This window comes from Periophthalmus magnuspinnatus, chromosome 1, assembly GCF_009829125.3.
Source record: "Periophthalmus magnuspinnatus isolate fPerMag1 chromosome 1, fPerMag1.2.pri, whole genome shotgun sequence".
Lineage (NCBI taxonomy): Eukaryota > Metazoa > Chordata > Actinopteri > Gobiiformes > Gobiidae > Periophthalmus > Periophthalmus magnuspinnatus.
In genome coordinates, this window is record NC_047126.1 from 3,816,617 (window position 1) to 3,837,892 (window position 21,276).

The 21,276-nt window shown below is 42.1% G+C and overlaps 2 protein-coding genes across 2 annotated transcripts in view; one reads left to right on the plus strand and one right to left on the minus strand.

Annotated features, from left to right (window-relative positions):
• Positions 1 to 21,276, minus strand: part of LOC117373246 (uncharacterized) — a 163,501-nt gene that overhangs the window by 43,384 nt on the left and 98,841 nt on the right. The window lies entirely within an intron of this gene.
• LOC129456717 (uncharacterized) lies at positions 6,468 to 20,331 on the plus strand. Its single transcript, XM_055225823.1, has 19 exons — positions 6,468 to 6,980; positions 8,065 to 8,220; positions 10,047 to 10,165; positions 11,367 to 11,529; positions 11,615 to 11,727; positions 11,802 to 12,768; positions 13,347 to 13,471; positions 14,660 to 14,897; positions 15,168 to 15,295; positions 15,378 to 15,477; positions 15,571 to 15,693; positions 16,896 to 17,068; positions 18,012 to 18,109; positions 18,185 to 18,312; positions 18,569 to 18,749; positions 18,833 to 18,974; positions 19,933 to 20,009; positions 20,162 to 20,205; positions 20,289 to 20,331. The coding sequence occupies exons 1-17, from the start codon at positions 6,527 to 6,529 to the stop codon at positions 20,005 to 20,007; spliced, it is 3,483 nt and encodes a 1,160-aa protein (XP_055081798.1). The 5' UTR covers positions 6,468 to 6,526; the 3' UTR covers positions 20,008 to 20,009; positions 20,162 to 20,205; positions 20,289 to 20,331.

Genomic DNA, 21,276 nt, shown 5'->3' on the forward strand with positions numbered 1-21,276 from the left:
CTCGTTTATGGGATCCGAATCTTTTGGATCGGTTCATTTCAAAGAGTCGTTCAAAGGACTGGATCTTTTATTTATTTATATGAGAGAAGCAAATGTGAGAACTTATTTTAGGCAAAGCAAGTTTATTTGTATAGCACAATTTGTACACAAAGTAATTCAAAATGTTTTACAGAATAAGAAAGACATTATATAAAATCACAATAAAACTATTCAAAACATAAATAATCATAAATAATCATCATAAGATTAACATAGAAGGAGAAACGTGCAGAATAAACCCCTTTCAGTCATATGCACAGATAAAGAGAAACAGTTTTAGCCTGATTCTCCATGTTTAGACCTGGTTTAGTCCTGGGTTGGTCCTAGTTTTGTCCTGGTTTAGTCCTGGTTTAGTCCTGGTTTAGTCCCGGTTTAGTCCTGGTTTAATCCCAGTTTATTCCTGGTTTAGTCCCGGTTTAGTCCTGTTTTAGTCCTGGTTTAGTCCTGCTTTAGTCCTGGTTTTGTCCTGGTTTTGTTCCGGTTTAGTCCTAGTTTAATCCCAGTTTATTCCTGGTTTAGTCCTGGTTTAGTCCTGCTTTAGTCATGGTTTAGTCCTATTTTAGTCCTGGTTTAGTCCTGGTTTAGTCCTGGTTTAGTCCTGGTTTAGTCCTGGTTTAGTCCTGTTTTAATCCTGGTTTAGTCCCGGTTTAGTCCTGGTTTAGTCCTGTTTTAATCTTGGTTTAGTCCTGGTTTAGTCCTGGTTTAGTCCTGGTTTAATCTTGGTTTAGTCCTGGTTTAGTCCTGTTTTAATCTTGGTTTAGTCCTGGTTTAGTCCTGTTTAGTCCTGGTTTAGTCCTGGTTTAGTCCTGGTTTAGTCCTGGTTTAATCTTGGTTTAGTCCTGGTTTAGTCCTGTTTTAATCTTGGTTTAGTCCTGGTTTAGTCCTGGTTTAGTCCTGGTTTAGTCCTGGTTTAGTTTCATTTTATCTCAAACTAATCACAGAGAAATGACTAAACTCTGTTTAAAACGGTTCAACTGTTGAAGTTTTGTTTTGTTTATTTTTTTGACCAGGTGGAACCAGTTCATTTTTTAAAATAACTGAATCTTTTTCCATCTATTTGATCCATTTTTATCCTGATTAACACTGAACAAACACAAGAATCAACACAGAAGCAGAGAAGGCAACATGAGTGAGAGATTTGTGCACAAAAAAGACACATCTGACATCAGAACAGTTTATTTTTTATTTATTATTATTGTAGTGCAACGTTTTATTTAGACTATGAATAATTTGAGAGGGTAAACACTCTCTCTCACTCTGAACCATTTTAAACTGATCTTAGTCTTAGTCATTTCTGTCTCTGATTAGATTGTTGACAAAACGAGTTCTCACATTGACTTCAGTTAAAAATAAATAGTCTTGAGCCTAAAGGAGCCAGTGTTTTGAACGACTCTTTGAAAATGAACCGATCCAAAAGATTCAGATCCTATAGAAGAGCCGAAAGTCTGATCACAAACCCAGATTGAGACGAAACACCAACCAGAACCACAACTAAAGCCCATTTGGTGTCTCACATTTGCATCGATGAGACATTAACAAACGTCCATCCATCCAAACATCCATTTTCTTCCGCTTATCCGGAGCCGGGTCGCGGGGGCAGCACTCTGAGCAGGGACTCCCAAACTCCCTAGGGAGGCATCCAGGAGGCATCCTGAGCAGATGCCCGAGCCACCTCAGCTGGTTCCTCTCAACGTGTAGGAGCAGCGGCTCTACTCCGTGCTCCTCCCGTGTGACCGAGCTCCTCACCCTATCCCTAAGGGTGCGCCCGGCCACTCTGCGGAGGAAGCCCATTTCAGCCGCTTGTATCCGCGATCTTGTCCTTTCGGTCATTAGCCAAAGCTCATGACCATAGGTGAGGGTAGGAACGTAGATCGACCGGTAAATCGAGAGCTTCGCCTTCCGGCTCAGCTCCTTCTTTACCACAACGGACCGATACAGCGACCGCATCACTGCAGACGCTGCACCGATCCGCCTGTCAATCTCCCGCTCCATCCTTCCCTCACTCGTGAACAAGACCCCGAGATACTTGAACTCCTCCACTTGGGGCAGAGACTCACCACCCACCCGGAGAGAGCAAACCACCTTTTTCCGGTCGAGAACCATGGCCTCGGATTTGGAGGAGCTGATTCTCATCCCAGCCGCTTCACACTCGGCTGCAAACCGCCCCAGTGCCTGCTGCAGGTCCTGGCTCGAAGAAGCCATCAGGACAACATCATCTGCAAACAGCAGAGATGAAATCCTGTGGTTCCCAAACCAGGCCCCCTCCGGCCCCTGGCTGCGCCTAGAAATTCTGTCCATAAATATAATGAACAGAACCGGTGACAACGGGCAGCCCTGGCGGAGTCCAACATGCACTGGGAACAGGTCTGACTTACTGCCGGCGATGAACACAGCCCCTGCTCCGGTCATACAGGGACCGGACAGCCCTTAGAAAAGAGCCCCGGACCCCATACTCCCAGAGCACCCCCCAAAAATTAACAAACGTGCTGCGGTTTAGTGAATTCACCTTGATTTAGTTTATGCCCATTGGCCTTTCTGTTTTCTTTTTTAATAAAACCCACCTACTTATCTGTGACTGTATAATAGATCAAAATACAATCTTACTTTTACCCTGGAGGAGCAGTTTAGGAGATACTGTAATTGCTTCCTGTCTCTGAGCTCGGTAAAAGAATCTAAACATTTCACAGTTGTCGTGCGGACAGTAATGCAATAAAAACGTGATAATTCTTAAACTGCCTGAAATAGCATCTTGCAGATACAGGAAGCTGAGTGTATTTCCTTGTGGCAGCAGGAATACACTAGATAAAGTGCTTATGGCCAGTCAGCTCGCCTCCTTGAGCTCTTTGTCAATGGGTCGAACAGTTATTAGAGGTGACAGTGCCAAGGTCTGCTGCTGAAACCCAATATTTCCTTTTGTGTGAATAAATTGCAACCAAAGTTCACTCCGCAGAACAGTAATGGAGCTATTAGAGGAAGCACGGCAGTAATTCAGATACGGGAGCCATTGTGAAGACGTATTTATGCCGGGGGGAAAGAGAGAGTGCAGGCTGTACATGTGAATAGTGGATTGATTTCTGTACAGATGACCCTGGCTGGTTGGTTGGTCATGTCTCACAGTGAATAGTGAGTGGGTGAGCGCTCTTCTCCTCTTCTCTCCTCTCCTCATCCTCCCTGTTCTGCACTGAAACCAGCCCTGCCAATACAGACAGCAAGACTCTAATGGGAGCTGTTTGATTAATCAATCCTATTTCTTTCCAATGAATGTAGAGCGGCTGGAAACTATCTTGATCTGTGTATTTATGAGAGCATGTATGAAGCGGTTGTAGCGTTATAATCTCTGTAAGTACCTTCATATAATCCTGATTTTTTTTTTTTCTCCTCTCTGCAATCCTTATTTTTTGCGGTGGGTACCATGGTGACGCCAACACCGTTTTCGACTTCCCAGAAAGCTCCAGCGAGGTTCATCTGGTCCTCTGATAATTTATGTTAATGGATTCTGTTTTCAGACCGAGGTTTAGTTTGTTTTCATGAGCAACTGAGCAGTTAAAAGTGTCAGGTATGCGAAGAATATGCAAAGAAAATAAACGTTGGTGTGAAAAAAGAAGCCATTAAAGTGAAACGAGCTGCAGTCTTGGGAGAAAATACAGTTGTGTTGATCATGCAGCGTGTTATAGGACGATAGTAGCACAGTTGGTAACGTGCTCGTCCTCTGCTTCAAAGGTTGGTGGTTCGAATCCCAGTCTTGACATAAACACGATTAGTTCAGTGGGCGCGGTCGTCCAGGTCTGATCCATAGCAAAAACTGCGAGTGGTTCTTATTCTCTGCTCATTTCTTGCCAATATTTTCCAGCTCTTTTACCAATTTGACGGTGATAGGTCTGTAGATCTTCTGTGTAAACTCTCCAACGATTTGTCCCGTTGACAGGTTTAAATTTCGTCTTTTTCGATCACAGGTAGCAGGGCGGTTCCGGCTTCCACAGATGATTGCTGCTGTTGTGTCCTTGGGCAAGACGCTTAACCGAATCGCCTCCAATTTCTGCAAACACTGGTGTATAAATGTGTGTGTGAACGGGTGAGTGTGTGACCGAGGGTAAATAGTGCACAGGTGGGTCCAGTGCACGGAGCCCACACACAAAGTCTTATGTACATTTTTCAAATACAGAACATTTAATCCAGGGAAAGATGTTTTTTTTTTTTACCCAGCACCCAGACATTTGTCATACATCACTGAAAGTAATTACCGTAAATTTGGGACTATAGAGCGCACCTGAATATAAGCCGCACCAGCTAAATTTGAAAAGAAAATCAATCTTGTACATATATAAGCCGCACCTGAATATAAGCCGCAGGTTTTCATATTGTAACGCGAGATATTTACACAGAAAGACGGTGCACGGACACGCTTTTTTAAAAACTGTGCCTGAAAATTGGCACCGACACGACATCAACACGGGATGAACACACCTGCAGGTTTAGAAAATAAAGCCGTACCAACACGGGCCGTCTGCTTTTATTTCCTTTTGTCGTCTTTTTACGTCGACCGAGTTGGATTCACTGATGCCGAGCTCACGTGCAGTGGCTCTATTTCCTTCTTTATCTTAAAAACTGCATCATATCCATTTCTTCGTGTGTTTTCCATGATGCGCAAAATGACCGTTCAGAATCAAAACTAGTGAATTCATCAGAGCAGAATCTTTCCCCACGTTGGTCTCACTTTTACGTTTAGAGCTAGAGAGCGCTCCCCGGTGGCTGTTATCCAGTAAAATTCTACAAATAAGCCGCACTGTTGTATAGGCCGCAGAGTTCAAAGCGCGGGGGAAAAAGTCGCGGCTTATAGTCCGAAATTTACGGTATTAAAATACTTTACAGCAGTAACATGTAATCCCTTTTCGAGACTCAAACGGTTCTGTTTATCTGTGCATGTGATTGAAAGGGGTTTACTCTGCACTTTTCATCTTTAATTGTCTTTTAATTTTATGATGATTAGTTGTGATTATTTATGTTTTGATTTGTTGTGATTTTACTGTCTTTCTTATTCTGTAAAACACTTTGAATTGTGTATGAATTGTACTTTCTGAGGAGCCTTGTGAAGCTCAGAGTCACTGTAGTAAAGCAATACTGTGATACGCAAACTGCACGCTGTACTTTTGCTTTAGTGTTGTCATCAGGATAATCCCCCAAATATCTAGGTATATTATTTTAGTCGATATCACCCACTCATACCAGTAAAACCTGAACGACAGAGGGATCACGCAGACAAAAGGGCAATAGTGGCACAGTTAGACCTACACTTTTCCCTCTGAAGTCAAACGACCATCAGGGACTCGCCGAGACTCTGCTTCCATCAAACTCTCTTCTGTCCAAAGTGGGGTTGCTTCTTTTGAACTGTCACATATCTCTCAGGAAAATGACTTCTCTGTTCTCCTGGTGAGGTTTGAGCTGCAGCCGTCAGCCCCTTTTCTCTGCGTAATATGAAGAGAAGAAAAACGTTAAATGGTATTGTCCACACGTCTTAAAAGTCCTGACGGTTAAATCTGGTTTTCGGAGTAGCTCATAAGGAGGAAAAAAAACCAAACTATAAATCTGATATTTTTGAGTTTTTATCATTAAATTATCACTTGCATCTTGTGTTAAGACATTTAGGAATTGAAAAAAACACACAATTTGCAGTGTGGAATGTGTTTTTAAGTTTTGACAAAGTCGTTTTCGTGACATTAGAACAAATCAAACACAAATCTAACTGCATTGCGTTCAAATCCACACTGATCGACACAGTTATTCATTTATTTACTTTCATCAAGGCCCGTCCCAGCTTTCAGGGGCCCTAAGCTGATTGTGTCTCTGGGGCCCCCTCCTGGCTCAGCTGTTGGTGATTCACATTTGACACATTCTGACTCTGCTCTCATCAGTTTGTCCAGTTGTTTTTGTGTTTTTATGACCAACATCAGACTGAAAACATCCAGAATGTCACAACGACCACAGTCACAACAACAGAACACAAACATATAAGGGGAGGTCAAGATTTTTTAAATTCTAGACATGTTTCTGGTGGATTTTAATGTGTTCCAGTTGGCGACAGTGGACTTAAATTTACATGATGTCGGGTCCTTGCTCCGGTGTAAACACAGAGCTGCCCTCACCTCTGCCCGACTCAAAAACAAACGCAGCAGCAGCAAAGATTTTACTACTATAGATATAAAACAAATGTGATTGTCTTAGAGGGATATTTAGTCTGCTGTGCCCAATAAAACTTTATATATTATATTATTTTTAGTATAAATGTATGAGCTTATGGGGGCCCCCTACTGGCCTCGGGGCCCTAACCAGCTGCTCAGTCTGCTTATAGTCTGACCCGGCCCTGGCTTTACTGGTCACTTCCTGTTGTACCTGTTGTGTGTTTTAATTGGTTCTTCAGTCGTGTCTTAATTACGCGCCTCATCACAGGTGCCGCCTTTGGAGCGCGTGAGAAAAAAAACACCACCCCGGCATGTCTGGCAAAAAGAAACGAGAAATAGCTTTGTTTTTTGCAGTTATTTACATGTTGACGTATGATTCTTGTCTCTCGGTGAGTTTGGGGAGGCAGGAGTATGATCCTGGGACCAAAACAGTTCAGGACCTGACCGCGCCTCAGTGGATTCCTCTGGACCCCCGCGGGTTTAAACTGCTGCCAGAGACTAAAATAACAAGTGCAAACAAACTGCACAAAAATGGGAAGGCACAATTAAATCTCCCCCACGGGCATCAGTTGTCTGCTTCAGAGGAAGAGGCTCTGCTGCGTCATTTTGAGGAAAGTGGCGTCCAATTAAAAAGTCTGTCATGGACTCAAGGAAACGTGAGCAAACACCAGGGGTCTCCTACCTACAAGTCTCCTACCTACAAGTCTCCTACCTACGAGTCTCCTACCTACAAGTCTGGAAAAGGATTTCAGTCTGACTACACAGGTAAACTAGAGGTGATCATGTACACGCCCCTGACAGCTGCTCTCATCACATTTACCATCATTCGCCTGTCTCATTCGCATGTCTCTGTCTCATTCGCATGTCTCTGTCTCATTCGCATGTCTCTGTCTCATTCGCATGTCTCTGTCTCATTCACATGTCTCTGTCTCATTCACATGTCTCTGTCTCATTCACATGTCTCTGTCTCATTCACATGTCTCATTCGCCTGTCTCTGTCTCATTAACCCGCCTCAGTCTTATTAGCCCGTCTTATTAGCCCGTCTTATTAGCCCGTCTCATTCGCCTGTCTCAGTCTCATTCATAAGTCTCATTTACCTGTGTCTGTCTCATTCATAAGTCTCATTTACCTGTGTCTGTCTCATTCATAAGTCTCATTTACCTGTGTCTGTCTCATTCACAAGTCTCATTTACCTGTGTCTGTCTCATTCATAAGTCTCATTTACCTGTGTCTGTCTCATTCGCCTGTGTCTGTCTCATTCGCCTGTGTCTGTCTCATTCGCCTGTCTCTGTCTCATTCGCCTGTCTCTGTCTCATTCGCCTGTCTCTGTCTCATTCGCCAGTCTCTGTCTCATTCGCCAGTCTCTGTCTCATTCGCCTGTCTCTGTCTCATTCGCCTGTCTCTGTCTCATTCGCCCGTCTCTGTCTCATTCGCCCGTCTCTGTCTCATTCGTCCGTCTCTGTCTCATTCGCCCGTCTCTGTCTCATTCGCCCGTCTCTGTCTCATTCGCCCGTCTCTGTCTCATTCGCCCGTCTCTCTCATTCGCCCGTCTCTCTCTCATTCGCCCGTCTCTCTCTCATTCGCCCGTCTCTCTCTCATTCGCCCGTCTCTCTCTCATTCGCCCGTCTCATTTATCGCCCGTCTCATTTATCGCCCGTCTCATTTATCGCCCGTCTCATTTATCGCCCGTCTCATTTATCGCCCGTCTCATTTATCGTCCGTCTCAGTCTCACTGGCCTGTCTCAGTCTCACTGGCCTGTCTCAGTCTCATTGGCCTGTCTCATTGGCCTGTCTCATTTATCGCCTGTCTGTGTCTCATTTATCGCCCGTCTCATTCATGTCCTGTAGATTTTCGTCCTGTCCAGGGGGAGATCTTGGGCGTTCCTGCTGACACCGCTCATTTGTCAGAGTGGCGGGCCATGAGACCTTTGGTTCATTGTGATCAAAATGTCATGACCTTCACTGCCTCTGGAGCAGGATTCACAGACCTGTTTGTGGGCAGAGGTGAGATGTTATTATTTATGTTACTATTTACAACCACAGCAATGGGCCATACCTGCAGGACAGACTATTACAATATTTTATTTTTAATTTTTATTTTATTTATTGTTTATTTTATTTTTTATGTCATTTTATTTCATTTTTTATTTATTTAATTTAATTTGTATTTCATTTAATTTAATTTTTGTATTTTATTTATTTATTTATTTTATTTTTTATGATATTTTGTATTGATTTTGCAGGACAAAATATGCATACAGTGTACAATTGATGCACATGCTTTTTTTTTTTCATATGAAGAAAATAAGATTAAGAATAACACAACTGAGCAGCAGAACAAAAAAGGGGGAACAGTAAAGTCAGATCTTAGTGGCTTTACAAAATCCAGCCAGTCTTTCCATAAATTCTCAAAAATCTGTTTCTAATCTTTAAAATACTAGTCAATTTCTCCATAACATAAATATCACGCATCACATCAACCCAGTTTTACATTTTTGGTGCCTCTGCCCTTAACCATTTCCTAGTAATAAAAGTGACATTTATATTTTTGTATTTTTATTGTGGAAAATATTGACAAGAAAAAAGTAAATATTTTGTGAGTTTTTACTTGTGTTTCTTTGCTTTTTTCCTGCCTCATTTTTATTCATAGTTTTTGCCCCACAATAATAATTTCCCCCACACACATTTATGACTGAGACACACTCTGGGGTCACACACAGTTGGACTAAAACTTTCTCTCTGTAAATCCGATGCTTGAGTCTGTGTGTCTGTAGTTTCCCTGTTGTTGAGCGAACTCCTGAGTGGTTTTCTATTACTGTTTACTTGATTGTCTTGTTTTAAGTGTCAGGTACAAACTAAACATTGAGCAGAGTTGTTATTTTTGTAGCTCTGTCTCATTTTAGACGTCCTGACTCACCGTCGGCTCTCGTACCTTTGCCTCTCACTAATAAAGCTCCAGAGGCTGTGACATTAATTCAATTCAATTTATTTTTGTAAAGTCCAAAATCACAACAGCAGCAGTCGCCTCTTTGGGATGAACATGAAGATTAATTTAACCATCAAAAAGTTAGAAAATCAACAATGAAAGAGAAACAGACAAGTAAATTAGTCAACAGAAAATAAGCAAATGGAGAACTGTCCCAGAACAGGTCCCCTGTCCTTAGACCCTCCTTCTCGGCAACGAAAAACAAAAAAAAAGAGAAACCTTAAGGAGAACTACAGTGAAGGACAGATCCACTCCCATGGACTAAAACGGGGACTAAAACGGGGACTAAAACGGGGACTAAAACGGGGACTAAAACGGGGACTAAAACGGGGACTAAAACGGGGACTAAAACGGGGACTAAAACGGGGACTAAAACGGGGACTAAAACGGGGACTAAAACGGGGACTAAAACGGGGACTAAAACACGACGTAAACGGGGACTAAACCACGACGTAAACGGGGACTAAACCACGACGTAAACGGGGACTAAACCACGACGTAAACGGGGACTAAAACACGATGTAAACGGGGACTAAAACAAGGACCTAAAACCACCAGGACCTAAACTAAGACGCAGATGTCTCCAGGACTAATGCACATCCATTTGCAGATAGAGTTCAAGTCTGTAGGGCCAGAGCTAAGCTAAGGGACAGAGAGGACCCCACCCACGGCAGGACAGGAGCCACCCCAGCCAGGCACCGGGTCATCCATCCAGGCGAGGGAAGGGAGGGTCCAGGTCCACAGAACATCTGCATAACCTTTATATTTCAAATGTATCTTTTCTTCAAAACAACATTGACTGTTTTATCAATAATTCTTTTGTACATATTCATTTCTGTCCCAGATGGAGGCGCTCCTGTCTCCGTCTTTGATCTGCCCCCCCTCTGTGGCTTCTCTGTGAAGACTTCATGGAGTGAACTGGAGATGACAGTACAGTATGATGCATGTTACATTATACAGGAGGTAACTGCACACAGCACTCTGCACTTCAGTATCGGTCTGCTTAAAGCTCCCATCCTCTGCTCACTTTGTTTTGTTTTTTTGTTTTTAGTCTGCTGTGTTGGTCTGTAATGCCAACATATTAACCTAATGATATTTTCACTTTAAAAATAGAGCATGTCCTGTGTTTTTTAGTTTCTGTGTCTCCTGTGTGTTTCCGTTGTGCGTAGGCCACATCACGTCTTTTCTCCAATTACATTTTTGCCCTTTTAAACAAAATTAACACTAAACTATGTATCTTTTATGATAAGTCTGCTACTCACTTGTCTCAAACCAGGACTCAAACCAGGACTCAAACCAGGACTCAAACCAGGACTCAAACCAGGACTCAAACCAGGACTCAAACCAGGACTCAAACCAGGACTCAAACCAGGACTCAAACCAGGACTCAAACAGACCTAAAAACGAGACCTAAACCAGGGTTAAAACGAGACCTAAACCAGGACTAAGACGAGCCCTAAACCAGGACTAAGACGAGCCCTAAACCAGGACTAAGACGAGCCCTAAACCAGGACTAAGACGAGCCCTAAACCAGGACTAAGACGAGCCCTAAACCAGGACTAAACCGAGCCCTAAACCAGGACTAAACCGAGCCCTAAACCAGGACTAAACCGAGCCCTAAACCAGGACTAAACCGAGCCCTAAACCAGGACTAAACCGAGCCCTAAACCAGGACTAAACCGAGCCCTAAACCAGGACTAAACCGAGCCCTAAACCAGGACTAAAACGAGACCTAAACCAGGACTAAAACGAGACCTAAAACGAGACCTAAAACGAGACTAAAACGAGACCTAAACCAGGACCTAAAGCAGAAAAATGGAGCATGACTTCTCTACCTTGCATTTATTTCAATATGGCTGTTTTTTATCTAACAAAAATATCCACAATAACATTCACCTCTCGATAGATTTGTTTAAATCTGCACCTTGAGCTGGTGTTATCCATCTCCATGGAGACAAGCAGGTGACAAGTTTAATGCCATACTCTGGGTTATCAGACAAGGCAATAACATCTCCATGGAGCAGATCAGAAAAGCTACATAGTACATCTTTAACTTCTTTATAAACTGAACTTAAACATTTCACAAACACATCTTTTCCATTTATAATTCTTTACGTATTTCAAAAGTCATACATTAATCCCTTAAATGACGTACTCCTCTCAGGGCGGTAGTCTTGTCCTGAATCTGGAGTGGAGGGGCAGGCCTCTGAAGCTCTCCTGTCCCATATGGAGACCCAAACCTATGCCCACTGTGTATTGCTCCCCCTATGGGATGGTGGTGCACATAGCTGGTCAGATGGAAGATTTACCTACGTTTGGTTTCAAAGGTAAGGCGTTAATTCTTTGCATGAAATTGTCTTAAAACATTTCCTGATTCACCTGGTCACTTAAAATATATTGTGTTTGTTTTAGTGAACGGGCGCTGGGGACCGTTGTTGGCCGACGAGTGCGCCAGTCTCGTTAAGTCTCAACCTGGAGAGTTTCTGTTCTTTATCTCCACCACGGCCTCCTGCGTTGTCGTTGATGTAAGTCTAAAGATTATAAACCCGTTGTAAGAGACTGACTGTTGTTTTTACGTGTTTTTGTCACCGATTTTCAGTATGGAGTGCACCTGTGGCTTGTCATTGACGAGCTGGAGTACACGCTCTCTTGTCCCGACTTCCTGCCTGTTCCTCCGCCGCCTCCCAGTGAACCTCAGTCTCCTTTTTTTCCTGAACCCGTCGCTCCGTCTTTCCCTCCTCTGCAGACTCCACCGTTCTTGGACCCAAGCTACCTGCACCCTGAATTCCCCCAGATCCACCCCCCAACGCCACAACCGCCCCACGCTCCTAAACCCACAGTAGACAGCCCGCCGGAACCCCAGCCGCAACTGCAGAGTCCTGCCTTTCCGCCATATTTTGCCGGAGATAACATAAAACCAAACATATTTCCTCCACTGACAGCACCTCTAGAAAATCCAAATTTGAATACGGAACATGATCCTTTTACTCACCCAAACGTCCCAGTCGCTCAAGCTCTCTCAAACATGTTTAACCCTTTTGAATCTTTCCCAAAACCCACAGTTTCTCCCACGACAACAACGCAGATGCCAAATCTTCAACTTCATTATCTCAATCCTCCTCATTTTCAATTACCTTACCATCTCGCACCACCAGAAACGCCAACACCTTCTCCCACTCCTCACTACATCCCCCCCAAAATGCCCGAGTTGCCAGTTAATTTCTACTTTCCGCCTTACACGGATGTTACTTCTTCTTCTTCAAATCCGTATCAGTTCTACCACCAAACCTCAGTTAACGCGGCAGCCCAGTCTCCAACTGTCACGCCGTCATTTCCCGAACCTTATCTTGAGCACTGCGTTCCTTATGAGGGCCAGTCGTGTTCGTATTACCCCAATCCGCACTATCCACACTATCCGCACTATCACCCTCCATCCCCTTTACCTCCAGTCACCCCCTCAGTTTTACCACCTCGCCCCGCTCAACACGAAGTCCAACACTTTTGTCTGCGGGACAGGATTCTCGTCCGTTTGCCCTTCGCGCATTCAGACTCCATACAGGTTCAAGGTGGGTAGCATTAAGTTTGTATATTAAGCTTTCATGGCTAATTAACCTTAAACTCTCTTCCACTCTTCAAATCCAGACTCAAAACTCACCTGTTCACACTGTCCTACCTCTTGTAACCAATCACACATCTTTTATCAATCAGTTTTTTGTCATGTTTTATTGTATTTGAACAAGATAAAAATTAAATAAAAACATACAGTGTCCTTGAAAGGCGCTTATAAATAAAATGTATTATTATTATTATTAAAGTGTCCATATTATGCCATTTTCTGATCCATTTTATTCTATTTCATCATCAAAAACAGACCTGGAGTTGTGTTTTGTTTCATTCGCACATGTTTTAACACAAAAACCCTGTGTATTTAGCGAGCTTTACACTACCGCTTCATGACATCACAAGGTGGAACAGAGCATTTTGAGCTTTGGATCCACATGTGAATGAAACGAAACACAATTCCAGGTCTGTTTTGGATGAAGTAACAACATCATAACATGGCTTAAACCTCACAAGAATCCATTTTGCGTAATACGAGACCTTTTTAAACCCGTAAAACATGTTGTATTTGTTTCATTACTAGATCGTGCAGACATGTGGCAGTTTATTTCTCAAACGCCTCATTTTTGTGGATACGACTTGCATTTGCCTGACAGCAGTGGCGTAATCCTTTCTGCCCGACTGCCTGGTTGCCACACACATCTAAAGGTAACACACAATTCAACTTTTGTACATCTTTTTCAGATGACATCACGAGATTTGACAGTATTCATTTTAGCTGCCTCCATCTGTAGTAAATATCATTGGTCTGTTAAAATGCTTAAAAGGCCTAAATTACACTGTTATTATGACGTTTCCTCATCACAAACAGACCTGGAGTTGTGTTTTGTTTCATTCACACATGTTTAACACAAAAAGCCCTGCAGATTTAGGCTGTGTTCTTCTCTCAAACTGAAACCATCCACTTTGTGATGTCATGCGGTAATACAGGAAGTGCTCCATTCTGTTTTAAAACTCCGTACACCTTCACTAGAATCATTTGGATGATTTCAGCCCTGGAATTTCTAATCTTTAAGTTAACAGCTGCCCTTTTTTAGCTTTTGTTTAGTAAACTACCGCTACATGACATCACAAGGTGGAACAGAGCATTTTGAGCTTTAGAGAAGTAGACAGACAAAAAATGCAGGATTACATGAGTGAATGAACCAAAACACAACACGGGGATGTTTTTTGAGGATTCTACAACAACACAAGAGTCAATTTTGCCTAATATAGAGCCTTTTAAAACTGTAATGTAGTGAGTTCTTGGTCTAGTCGCTGCATAGAAATGATCTGGTTAAATATGAATGAACTTTTAAAAGATTATGTACCGTATTTTCCGTAATATAAGTCGCACCAGCCCAAAAAAATGCATAATAATAAAGAAAAAAACATGTACTTGGATGCGATTTATATGTGAAATATACGTTGCACGTCGAGACAAACTATGAAAGAAAAAGTGCAATTTATAATCCAAAAAATACAGTAATCGGTAAAGAAAACTCGCGCTCGTCAAATCTGGTAGTACAACGATCATAATCTAGAATCTGAAAACCACAAAGTGTATGTCTAGATTGTGAAACGTGAGGAACAGTAAAATAGGAAAATGTAACTCTTTTAATGACATCATGGACGGACAAACTATCCCAGATCGTCAAAGCTGCTTTTTCACTTGAGCCTGTGGTGATTTATGACCGCAGTCCGAGATAGACGCACATTTATGGAACACAGATGAGTGTCGCTCTCGCAGTCAGCAACTATTCAGTATGATCGACTCCATATGTGCGTTTTTATATAGTGTGAAAGCTGCATTTTGTGAGCTGCAGATGCTGGTAACGTTGTTGTTGTTTTTTTTAGCCGGACAGCTCCACGTCCCTCTGTCTGCGCTTTTGGGACTCGTCCCAGTCTCACTTCAGGACAGTGGACGTGCTGTGTCCTCCGCAAACCGTAACTCCAGTGTCACTGACGCCAGCTCCACCCTCCCCGCCCCCCACTCCCTTCACCCCTGGGCCTCCTAAGCCTGAAGTGCTCTGCTCTCCCCATCACATGACGGTGATATTCCCCTACGGGACCGGTTTGGAGCTCATTGTTAAGGGTGCGTTATATGAAAACGGGGCCGGGCGAGATGACAGAAACATTTATCATGATTCCATTTCTCTGTGTTGAACGATCACAACAAAGCGCTTTAAAAATACTTCACTGAGGCTCCAAACCAGGATTGGCTGGAGACGTCTCAATTATAAAGAAAACGGGTCATTAAAGATTAGAAATGACTGAATCTGGACTAAAATACAATTATAATCCGTTAAAACATAATGCGAATCTTGAGTTTGAAACGTGTCCTAAAAAGTTTACTGTTTGATAGATTTGAACGGGAACAGGATAAACTTACAGGACATCGCAAAGGACTGTGGGTATTCTACAAGCCTGGGCAAAGATGGAAAGCTTCATTTGAGCCTCCCTTTACATTTTCGTTGTCACATGACTTTGCTGGTAAGTATTTTGGCTTCACACTGAGGAATGACCTTTTGTTGTATTGTAACTAACACCACATGTACAAACACTGCTACCGAAGGGTTCAACGTACGTTATCAACATGGTGTACAGAACATACCACGGGACAAGGGAGGAGCAGTTTTCCTGTCCGAGGGGTGTCGTCCCGATCACGAATCAAGGTAGTTTTTGTTTTTTACGCTGCTTCAAAGCTTCATTCAGGCGTTTTGAGCGACTTGAACTGTGTGCTTGACCTTTGGCGTGCTGTCCCTCAGAGTGCAACCTTCCCTTCGAACAACGCCTCCCCTGTGGACCGGGCTCTGTATCCCAGCCACACTGCGCCTCTATGGGCTGTTGCTTTAGCACATACCCTCCTGCCTGTTACTACCCCATGGACGGTGAGTTGCATTTAGTTTTCCCGTTGGTAAATTTAAACGGATCGAGTTGTGGGGGCGAGAGTTTGGTGCAGTTTTGTCCACTGGTCCTGAACGGTCAGATCCATTGACCCACAGGTTGGCGGTGCGATTCCAGCTCCCACAGATGAATATTCTTGTGAATGTGTGAGTGGTTCCTTGATGTAAAGCACTTTGAAGGTGGACCAGCTCAATTTAAAAACATGACCATGGAACAATTGAAAATCTATGTTTAAATGTAGTCCTTTTAAAATCATTTATACTGTTTCTACTTTGGTGTGAGTGTGTAAATGTTTTTTCGTGTGCGCTGTAGTTTCACTTTGGCTCAGGTCGCCCTTGGAAAAAGATTTCAATCTCAGTGGGTTTTTCACCTGGTTAAATAAAAGTTCCATCCATTTTCTTCCGTTTATCCGGGGCCGGGTCGCAGGGGCAGCACTCTGAGCAGGGACTCCCAGACTTCCCACACCCCAGACACGTCCTCCAGCTCCTCCGGTGGGACCCCAAAGCGTTCCCAGGCCAGAGAGACACACAGTCCCTCCAGCGGGTCCTGGGTCCTGGGCCTCCTCCTGGTGGGACATGCCCGGAACACCTCCCTAAATATGTTTCTGCCAAATAAATTCACCCATCCACCATTTCGACCGCTTGTATCCGCAATCTTGTCCATTCGATCATGGTAAAGGTTAATAATAAATAAATAAATGTATATAAAATGAAGTGATTTGAGAGTTAATTTGCTCAAAATGTAAAGAATTACAGTTTAAATGTGTTGCGTTTATGTAACATCACAATATTCTAGTTTAAGACTGAGCTGGAGGTTTTTACAGTGTTCAGATTACAGATGTGTTGACCTCATTTACGTTTGATATCTTTCTAAATACTGAACTTATCCACATGAAGCATAATATGGCGTAAGGTTCAATGTCTTCTCTTCGCATAAACAAGTGATTATTTTCTTTTTTTAAATAGTTTCCAAAAGGTAGTACCATTATCTAACCCCTAAAGACGTGATTGTTTATGTGCTCGATGCTTAACGTTTGTGGATCATATTTGTTTTGTTCTGTAGTTCCCTCCCTCCACCTGAAATCAGGACATGAAACTCAACCATGTGAACACTAGATTAGCACGCCATGTCTGTGTACGGCGTTAAAAGTCTTGGTTTATTTTCATATGCATTTGTATTTCCACAGAGTGCACCGCTGACAGACACTTCGTCTTCTCTGTTCCTGTTTCTCTCACGGAGCCACCTTTGTCTCTCGCTTCTCTCGTCGCCGGCGGTAACTCGTCCTGCGGCCCCCAGAAAGTGACGTCTGACACCGCCGTGTTTAAGATTCCTATGGACGCCTGTGGAGCACGAAGGATGGTAACCACAGTTTGCAGCGTTAGGTGAAGGTGCTGTTTATATTTAGGCCTGAGACGATGTGTGTGGGAAGGAGTGTGTTCATAAGGTCGTAGCATTTGCAATTTACAATTACAAGTCTGTCAGAAAGGAGAGTGTGTTTTATAAGGTCTTAACAGTGTGGAACCAAGGATGGCTTCTTTCCTGCTTTAGCATTTTGCAAATCTAGACCTGCTGCAGGACGTTTTAAAGGCACCATTTCTGATACATTACGTTGTTTCCTCATCAAAAATTGACCTAGAGTTGTGTTTTTGTTTCATTCACACATGTTTAACACACAAATCCTGCGTATATTTATACATTTGGAGTTCTTCTCAAACAGAAAACGGTCTGTTCCACCTTGTGATGTCATGTGGTAATACAGGAAGTGCTCCACTGTGTTTTTATCTCCACACATTTTGGATGATTTCAGCCTTGGAACTGCTCATCTCGGCTGAACAAAAGGTAAAACGCAGCTGTTAACTTGGAAAACTACCATTTCATGACATCACAAGTTGGAACAGAGCATTTTGAGCTTTGGAGATGTTACAGACTGATAATAAAGTGTTACTCAAACATGTGTGAATGAAATAAAACAACTCCAGATCTGTTTAAGGCGTGGGACGATATTGAAATTGTGTCCAAAATTGTGTCATTTAAGATTACATCACGATAATGACAGTTTAAAAATGTTATGGATATTAATAATTAAACATGGAACTGATTCATAACATTATAAACAACTTTGATATAATTGTTTTATCAGTGAAAACTATGATCTAGTGGGGAACATAATAGGTTTGTTTGCACGTTCTGGTGAATCATCTTTGTTGATTGTCTACCTTTTTTATCACGGTAAACGATATTATTGTTCACTATTCTATCTCTATTTCTATTATGACTGTTTTGCATCTGTATCCTTTCACAGCAAGTGGGAAACACCCTGATCTACATGTTAGAAGTGAACAACGTCGTTAGCAGCGTCAGCCTCAACTACGGCACAATCACACGAGACTCTCCTGTCAGGTCCGTGCACTGACGCGAGTTTTAACTGTTAAAACGTTTTCTAAAGTTATGATTTACTCAACTTTTGTACATTAGGTTATTGGTGGAGTGCAGATTTTTACCAGGCAGTGCGCTCACTGTTAGTTATATGGTAAAAACTCCATCTTTGGGCCCTGGGGTTCAAACTGAGGGAGCGTTTGGCGTGCAGCTCAGGATCGCCAAAGGTAAGTCGGCACAAACCTTCTACAAACTTTTACACTTGTATAAGATAAGATAAGATAAGCCTTTATTAGTCCCACAATGGGGAAATTCCAGTTAAAGAACAGAAGGAAAATGGTACATGCAATAAAACAAGATAATAGATAAATAGCTTAAAATAATTTAACAAATAGACTTAAAAATTAACTAAAAATAGACTCTAATGTAACATCTCCGTAAAGTGACTTGAGTATTGAAAACCTAATTCGCTCTTTATGTCAGACTCGCAGTACCAGAGCTACCACCCACAGTACCACCAGCCCCTGCAGATGTTGTTGGGTAAACCGCTTTACCTGGAGGTGCGGCTGCTCAACTCTCCCGATCCCAGTTTCGTGTTGCTCGTGCACTACTGCGTGGCGTATCCTCGCTCTGGGAAGGCCGTCTGGGTGTTGCTTTATAACGGGTAACCTATAATCGTACAATAACCTCAAACCACAGTATTCTCACTTTTGTTTAGATAATAATCAGCTCATTTTCTCTCTGTAGATGCCCAAATCCACTGGATCCTGACCCCAACCAGTTTGTCGTGTCAAATCCTCAAGTGCCAGCGCGTTCCCAGACTCGGCGTTTCACCATCAGCACGTTCCAGTTTCTTCCTGATGGAGAGTTTAAGGATTCAAATGAAGAGGTGAAACGTTTTGAATTCTTGCGTTTTTTTTAAAGACAGAACAGGTGAAGTTTCATGAAATTATGAGAACAGGAGACATACGGTCAATTTTGCTTTTTTAATCAAATGCTTTACCAACAGATGTTACAGATTTTAGCCGTTATGACTGTTTAAATGTGTTTTTAAAGGTCCCATATGACACAAATTTGACTCTTGTGAGGTTAAAATCATGTTATAATGTTGTTACCTCCTCATGAACAGACCTGGAGTTGTTTTGTTTCATTTACACATGTTTAAGTGACACTTTATTCTTAGTCTGTACATCTCCAAAGCTCAAAATGCTCCGTTCCACCTTGTGATGTCATGAAGCGGTAGTTTTCAAGTTGATAGCTACTTTTCTACCTTTTTTGAGATTGGCAATTCCAGTGAAAATTAAATCATCTAAATGATTCTAGTGAAGATGTATAGAGTTTAAAAACAGATTGGAGCATTTCCTGTATTGCCCTATTCCAACTTGTGATGTCATGTGGTGGTTTCTGTTTAAGAGAAGAGCTAAAATATAGCCTAAATTTCGCTAAAATAGAGCGTAATATAGCCTTAAATATGTTAAAATAGAGCGTAACATAGCCTAAAATATCCTAAAATATAGCCTAAATTTTGCTAAAATAGTGTAACATAGCCTAAAATATCCTAAAATAGAGCGTAACATTGCCTGAAATATCCTAAAATATAGCCTAAAATATAGCCTGAATATGCAGGGTTTATGTGAATGAAACAAAACACAACTCCAGGTCTGTTTTTGATGATGAAACATTATAAAAACTGATCAGAAAACAGCCTAATATGGGCCTTTTTAAACAAATGCGTATCCAGTTTGCAGACTAGGCTTTACCAACAGATGTTATTGGTTCTTTAAATCTGTAAACACCATCACACACAACCTTACAAAATCCTTCCTCTTCTTTTAAATAAAATTCAGATCTACTTCATGTGTTCTACTGAGATTTGCTCGCCGCGTGACGGCCCGTGTGTGGAGGGATGCTTCGGTCAGTGACGGTAAGCAGCTGCGTGTCCCCGCTTCACCCGCCACACCCGCAAATCACACCGGCTCCTGCAGCGTTCGGTGGCTTCATTTGATAGGAGAATAATTTAATAATGAGCCAGCTTGTGCATTATTGATTAAGATTGATGCATTTCCTGTTTGTCAGCTTCGTGGAGGAGGCTTCACGTTGGTTGAAATGATAATGAGCTGGTAAGTTCTCACACTGCATCTGACGAGGATGAATATAAACTAACTCTAAGCACTGTTTTTGTTTTTTTTGTGTTTTGTTTTAGGCCTCAACATTTTACCAACAATAAAAATGTGTGATAAGACTTGAAGGGAGTGTGTTCATAAGCTCGTAGCCTTTTCAGCATTTGCAGTTGGCAGTTACAAGTAAGAAGGTCTCAAAAGTGTGGAACCGAGGGTGACGTTGTTCCTGCTTTTAACATTATTTTGCAACTCTAGACCTTACTGCACTTTTATTTTCTTTTAAACGTCCCATATTACACCATTTTCTTTCCATTTTCTGCTGCTTTAATGTCATTTCCTCATCACAAACAGACCTGTAGTTGTTTTGTTTCATTCACACAAGTTTAACACACAAACAAACCTGCATATTTAGGCTGAGCTCTTCTCTCAAGCTGAAAACGCTCCGTTCCACCTTGTGATGTCATCATGTGGTGACGCTCCACTGTGTTTGTAAACTCCACACAGCTTCACTAGAATCATTTGGATGATTTCAACCTTGGAAATGCTCTTTTCTACCGAACAAAAGGTTAAAAAAAGCAGCTGTTAACTTGAAAACTAGCACTTCATGACATCACGAGGTGGAACAGAGCATTCGGAACTTTGCGTAATCCTTTATTTTTAGGCCGTCTGTAGCTCTAAACATGTGTGAATGAAGCAAAACACATCAAAAACGTACCTGGAGTTAACATTCTAACATGGCAAGAGTCTATAACATACTATAATATACTACAATTGATCATAAGCCGTACTTTTAACAGCAAATTAAACTATTTTTAGCACTATATCCTCAAACATCACGTTGCATTGTGATACAGACCTAAAATGAATGTGTTTCAAGCCTTATTAATACGCAGCGGTCTGTCAAAGCTGTGTATAAATGAATATGTTTTGAGATAAAAGAAAAGTTTGAGCCTATATTATAGTAGATTATAGTACAGAGGTGCCCAAACAGGCTCTTTTAGGCTCTTTTTGGCTCTTTTAGGCTCTTTTAGGCTCTTTTTAACCTCTGCAGTGCATGTATGAGCCTCTTGA

What these genes read in the sequence shown, in the direction of transcription:
- LOC129456717 (XM_055225823.1), top strand. Translation starts at nt 6,527, where the DNA reads ATGTCTGGCAAAAAGAAACGAGAAATAGCTTTGTTTTTTGCAGTTATT. An exon ending in GTTGCCACACACATCTAAAG is followed by an intron (nt 13,472 to 14,659) that starts GTAACACACAAT and finishes TGTTTTTTTTAG; the next exon opens with CCGGACAGCTCCACGTCCCT. An exon ending in ACACGAGACTCTCCTGTCAG is followed by an intron (nt 18,110 to 18,184) that starts GTCCGTGCACTG and finishes TTTGTACATTAG; the next exon opens with GTTATTGGTGGAGTGCAGAT.